Source organism: Eutrema salsugineum, unplaced genomic scaffold (genome assembly GCF_000478725.1).
Source record: "Eutrema salsugineum unplaced genomic scaffold, Eutsalg1_0 scaffold_1, whole genome shotgun sequence".
Taxonomy (NCBI): Eukaryota; Viridiplantae; Streptophyta; class Magnoliopsida; order Brassicales; family Brassicaceae; genus Eutrema; species Eutrema salsugineum.
In genome coordinates, this window is record NW_006256909.1 from 3,382,546 (window position 1) to 3,388,492 (window position 5,947).

The following is a 5,947-nucleotide window of genomic DNA, read 5'->3' on the forward strand; positions in this document are numbered from 1 at the left end:
CAAATGGGAAAACCCAAGTATTAATATTTGTGTTGGGAATAAGTAAAAGACAGACAACTAACATTTGAAAGAAGTGGTCGACCAAAAATAACGAATTTATATATTTTTCTATTAAAAATTACGTATTAATGTGAGAAAGAGGCGCGTGAGAATGAAGTGGTTTGTTTCTAGGGTTAGGAGAGGAACCCACGACGAGACGACCTTACCTTACCAAAACCTACGCTGTTACTCTTGCGTGTTTGCGGGTCCCACTCTCCGGCTCCCCCACCTCTCTCATGTTTTTTCTCGCCCCTCCATTATTACCATAAAAATCCCTTGTAAATCACCCTTCATTTTCGTATCTATTTACTCTATTGCCACAACGCTCGTCCAACTTCTTTGACCACGGAATTTTTTTTTCCCCCTTTTTTTTTTGTTTCTTTCATTTTCACTAATACAAAATTATTTAAACATCTAACTAGTGCAGAAAATGCCATTAGCATTTTAGTATTATAAACTTTGGATAACTACCTACTTATATTAAACCCCATTTTCTGCTTGTGGTATGTATGTGTATAATTTTATAATCTGTATTTTGTGTTAATAAAAAAAGAGGAAAATGAGACGAGATTTTTCATTAGAAAAACGCGGAATTAAGTGGGGGCAAATATGGTCATAAATATTAAATAAAGAGGAGTAAGAAGGCAGAGTCCACGTATTGGAGGACATGTTAATCAATCAGAATAAGACACGTATAAGTTGACGATAGGAATGGCGTGAAGTTTGTGCGAATCGTTTCAGAATCAGTCAATCGAACCGACTCACTCAACTTTGGCCGGCCCAAATAATATAATTTTAAAACTATTATTGCTCTTATTTAATTATTTACTTCTTAAGGGGTCTATAATTGATTTTTGAAAAGATGGGGGTTGGTGATTTCGGTTAGGTTGAACCGGATGAGAAACCGGAAAATACAATATTCAGACCCGAACAAACCATTGGCCTCAGAATTATAGATAGAGCATCAAACTATCAAAGTTAATGATATGAGCTGAAAAATGCACATCATCAAAGTAACAATGACTTTGTTAGAAAACACCCTAGGCTAGTTAATCGTTTCACGTGCCAAAACCGGCTATATAACCTGGATTAGGATTTAGTCATATCAGTTGTAGGCTTTTTTTTCTGACATCTTCTCAATTATAGGCTTATGTATTGAAAAAGTGTGTTCCTTGATGCTGCTTTCGAGCTGTTCCATGGAACTTCTTCCGTGCGTCGAAGCTTAGTATTTATTGGTAGCATGTCATTGATTATGATTTGTTCTGATGATATAGTAGTGAGCACTTGGGCTCTGCTTAATTATATAGCAGACGATATAGATCATATTGGAAATATAACTTTACCAAACACAATCTAAGTTCCCTCGTATCTTCTCCGAGAATGCAAAAACAATGGTTCTTTTAGGTCAAAAGGCTAAGTAAGCAACAAGTAAAGTTCTTATATAACTCAATGTGAGACCAAATCGAAAACGGGCAAGAAGAGCTCATAATAAAAAGCTTTTGTGTTGTCACCTTTGGTTTTAGTATAATGAAAAAAAACTCGAAGAATTGTACGTTTTCATTTTTGACCCGTATATACAAATTACAATCGTCCTATGTATTTCCAAAACCTCATCAAGATTCCCATCTCTTTTGTCTCTCTCAAGCCTCACCACACACCAAAAACCAAAACCAAAACACATAAAAAAAGGAGAAGGAAACAATAAATTCCTCATTTCTTCGATCGACAATTGGTAGAATGGTCGTAACCATTCCACAAATTTGGGACGAAACCGAAGAAGGTAGTAGTATACATAAATAAACATACCTCTGAAGAATAAATACTCTTGGAAGATTCCAAATGGGGTTAGTTTAGTTCAGGGACTCAGGAGCTCCGCTTGTGTCTCTGTCATGTTCTTGTGCAGCTGAGGACGAACCGTGCTCTGTGCTTACCATATCACTGCTTTGCTGTTCTGCTGCTGTATTGGGAATAATAGCCTTTAGTTTCAGATATGACTCCAGAGGAAAGGTTGCAGCTTGGAGAAGGCTCATCATGCTCACTCGAGAAGCCCCAGGGTCTGTGTTTAAGTCAATGTTTCCACCTGCGGCTGCTTCAACCGCTGGAATGCTCTCCACTTCTGTCTCGTCCCTGCACTCTGACTGCGCCTGCTGGCTTGCCTGCCCTGCTTCTTCTCTGTTCCGCTTCCGCATCATCAGCGTCTTGAACCGCCTCTTCACTGCCTCGCACACAGTGCAAGTGCACGAAGGCTTGTGTTTGCCTTTCCCACTCGGCGGCTGGCTGCAGACGATGCAAGAACAACCTGCCCGGTGTCTTGGATGCTTGGTCGTGGCTGCAACCGCTGTATCCCCTTGTCCACCTGTCGTGGTGATGGCTGCGTTTGCTAAAGTATCCAGAGCAGATGCCTCCTGCTCCTGGTTTAGCTTTTCGTTTGATGATGCCAGTCTCCTCCTTTTGAACTCTGTGGAAAGAAAAAAACTTTAGAGTTTCGTTTCTAAAATGTAACAGAACGATAATGGTTGAGGATCATACCTTTGCTCAGCCGGATAAGTGTATCCTGTTCTCTTGGAGAGAGTTCGTCAGGTGCAGAACATGATGACCTGACATTTCAAACAGAAACTCAAAATTTTTGGAGAAAAAATGTGCAATGTTCTCTGCTAACTAGTACTAGTGTAAACATGAGCATGCAATCTCGTTTACCTGCCAGGATCCAAGACATTATCGGAGCACAACCACTTTGGTGGAAGAAGAGTATCCACAGGCAGCCGTCGCCATTTCCCACAAGCATCACACTGAACCCATTGCTCTTGTTCCCTGAGAATTCAAAATATTCAGAACCAAAATATTCACACGTTCTTTGATCATTCTAAGCATGCTTAATTCTTCTGATCCTATCATTACATAGTACATTAGGCCTCACCCTGTTTGACGTGACACAAAAACGGTCCTCTTCCCAAAAACTGGTGGTTCCTGCATAACACAGCAGGTACATGATATAAAAAAAACTCATAGTGTAAAGGTCCAGCTGCTTGTGAGAAGTAAACAGGTAAACAGAAACTCACATCATACTCTTCAAAATCGTAATCTTCCACCGTACAGATGCTCGGTTTAACGGATTGAGGCGGCCGCAGAAGATCCTGTGTCTCCTCCCAAGTTACTCTCAGGTCTAGAGCATCTACGCTGTCAATGAGCAGTCGCTTGCTCTTATTGCCAATGTTCCGAACACGTTTCCTAGCAGAAGTTAGTGACGGCTGAAGCAATAAGTTATCCTTTGCCATGTCCTCAGGCTTCTCAAGTTTAGACCAGTTGATATCACCACACCCCGGGCTCAAGTTGTTGTTAAACATGCTAAGATTGGGTTCACTGCTTCCCTTGAACATCTGAAGAAACCAAAGCAAAAATCTTTCATTAAATTCATAATTTATGAGAGCACCAAAAAGGAATCTTTTAATCTAATACTTTACTTCACCAGTGGCACGCTTTTTACCTGTGCTGCTGTAGAGTTTGTCGCTTTACGGTATCCCATCACGAGTTTTCCTTCAGGTTCCGTGCGGCTAAACGTCACTGCAAAGAACATGGAAAAACCCAAGACATCAGACCAAATCAAAATGTATTTCGATGTTCTCATCGAACACAACACATGATCGTCACGCTTTGCGTTTGAAAAGTACCAGTATCACCAGCTTGCAACTGCATGGATTGTATGCAAGGAGTCACACCCTCCAAAACGTACATCCTGCTGTTATTATTAGGCCAAAACCTGAACTGGAACACCCATTCTTTCCCTTTGATGTCTTGTATCTTTAACGGGAGGCCCTCAGGTTGAGAGATTGGAGGGAAATATGCCTGCATAACACCATACAAGGTTATAGCTGATAGCTACAGTTTGGGGATATCAAATAAGCGTACAGAGAGACAAGTTACCTCTGCACATGCTTTGGGAAGAACCAGTCGACCGATACGACCAGCATCGCTTGCACTCAGGACTTTTTCAAAGAGCGGTATGATTTTTGAATTTGAGCTTGGAGAATAAACAGTCAAGGACTCCTTAGCATACAACAATAGTGCATGAAAAAAGAAACAGAGAGACGATATAATGAACATACAGATGAGGATACTGTCCAGATAATTGTTGGAGCTCCTGGTCAGTAATCCTAGGCCAATAACGGGGAAGCAACTGGGTCTTTCCGCGACCTTCTGGAGGAGGACGAGCGACATGAATCTGTGAAACGAGGCTCCCATTAGGCTCCATGCCAGCAGAAGTGGGAGCTGAGTTTGCAGGTTTTGGAAGCAGTTGCCTGGACCGAGGGGCCAGTTGAAAAATCGGAGTAGCCTTACTTGTGTCATCAACAACAGCATCATGAAACGGACTCGTAAATCCAAGCGAAATGCTCAAGTTTGGCTGCGCAGACAATTCTTGCTTTTCAGTTTTGTGTCTTAGAGCAGGAAGCAGGGAGTCTTCTTGCTTCATTTGGAAAAAAGACTGAGTGGAGCCGATTCTTTGAAAGTGAAGCAAGTGCTTGAGATTTGTCCCATGCTCTGGTGAAGCAAACGAAGGGAAGCCTCTACCATTGGCTTCGTGGTTGACATTCATCTATAAGAGAGATTGCACGAGTATAGTGAGAGAGAATCCATGACCAAAGAAGCATCCCCTAGCAACAAGTTTGATTCAGGGAAGGGAATTAGCCTTACAGAGAAAAATCCGGATTTCTTGGCACAGCTTATACAGGAAACGCCGCCGTTATCTAGAAGCTCCATCATGAATCTTGAAGCGATGCATCCACAGTGAAGACGCTGTGAAAACACCACACACACATAAGTAACGTATTAAGAATAAGAACCGGAATATGCTGAGCGCAAAAACAAGTGTAAGCCATGGATTATCTTCACCTTGTCACATGAATTACATTCTCTCCAACCAGATTCCTCGGCGTGGAACACTTGGCAGAAAATGGATTGCTCGTATGCAGAACTATTCCAAAACCAACACTTTCAGAAATCAAAATTGAATGGGAAAAAAAAATATGGAGCATCCTCTCGTGTTGCTTACCCACACTTGTCGCAGAGAGAGGCTAACTCGCCGGATCGCATCGGCCAGCCTCTCTTCCACTCGCCGGACGTCGAGGCCGCTCCACACTGTGCGTTCATGCAAACCTTCGTTGACTCCATGGTTGACCAAGTGACCCGTCTCGATTCAGATAAAGGAAGAGCCTTTTTGCTATTCTTCAAAGCGGGTTTTCAATTTTGAAGAAAACCCAAATTCAAAGTAGATGCGACGAAGAAGAAACTGAGCTCGTTGACCCAAAACCCCACAGATCATCAATTTCGAATAAACCCAAAGTCATAGTATTCTCGAAGAGCGCGCGGCAAACCCAAAGCCATCAAAACAGAGAATGTTTCCGGCGGCGCAGAGTAGAAGAAGATCGGTGGCAATAGAGAAATCTACAGCCGGCGGCGCGGAATCAATCTGCGAGATGAGGAATTAAAGAAGAGACAATTTCCAAGTCAAACTTAAGACAGTGTAAATCTAGAGCTGATTTTTCTGCAATTCCCAGAATCCTAATTCCGAAATCTGCGGCCTTTTGAATAAAACCATGCATAATAACACGATAAATAACCAAAGAAAAATTAAATCTTAGAAAACAACGAAATATCAGAAATGAGCACCAATCAAATGAAGTAAATTTGCGAGAGCATAATCACCGGAAAGTTAATCCTTACCTTGGAGTAGAGAGCGGAGTCGATCGGAAAGAACGTATACTTACGACGGAGAAGTGAAGTTCGAACAAGTCAAAGTCAAAGTCGACCAAATGAAGAATAAGTCGAGAGATCCTCAGATGGTTGTCTGAGACAACGAAAAAAGAGGCAATAAGAAGAAGTGCCAGAGGATTTTATCAAAATGAGAAAAAGA

General features: G+C 41.8%; 1 protein-coding gene across 2 annotated transcripts; it reads right to left on the reverse strand.

The window, feature by feature from the left end:
* Positions 1-1,543: 1,543 nt before the first annotated feature.
* LOC18030261 (B3 domain-containing transcription repressor VAL2) lies at positions 1,544-5,947 on the reverse strand. 2 transcript variants are annotated; one of them, XM_006412463.2, is made up of 13 exons: positions 5,758-5,947; positions 5,087-5,503; positions 4,927-5,008; positions 4,729-4,830; positions 4,143-4,630; positions 3,961-4,057; positions 3,708-3,882; positions 3,524-3,600; positions 3,099-3,416; positions 2,957-3,006; positions 2,737-2,850; positions 2,569-2,636; positions 1,544-2,497 (listed from the first exon to the last, which is right to left on the reverse strand). In XM_006412463.2, the coding sequence occupies exons 2-13, from the start codon at positions 5,203-5,205 to the stop codon at positions 1,890-1,892; spliced, it is 2,298 nt and encodes a 765-aa protein (XP_006412526.1). In that variant the 5' UTR covers positions 5,206-5,503; positions 5,758-5,947; the 3' UTR covers positions 1,544-1,889. The 2 variants fall into 2 exon arrangements, with proteins under 2 accessions (XP_006412526.1, XP_024005140.1); XM_024149372.1 differs by having other exon boundaries at positions 1,890-2,497; positions 4,155-4,630.

What these genes read in the sequence shown, in the direction of transcription:
- LOC18030261 (XM_006412463.2), bottom strand. Translation starts at nt 5,205, where the DNA reads ATGGAGTCAACGAAGGTTTGCATGAACGCACAGTGTGGAGCGGCCTCG. An exon ending in TCTGGACAGTATCCTCATCT is followed by an intron (nt 4,058 to 4,142) that starts GTATGTTCATTA and finishes TTATTCTCCAAG; the next exon opens with CTCAAATTCAAAAATCATAC. An exon ending in ACGATTTTGAAGAGTATGAT is followed by an intron (nt 3,007 to 3,098) that starts GTGAGTTTCTGT and finishes TGTGTTATGCAG; the next exon opens with GAACCACCAGTTTTTGGGAA.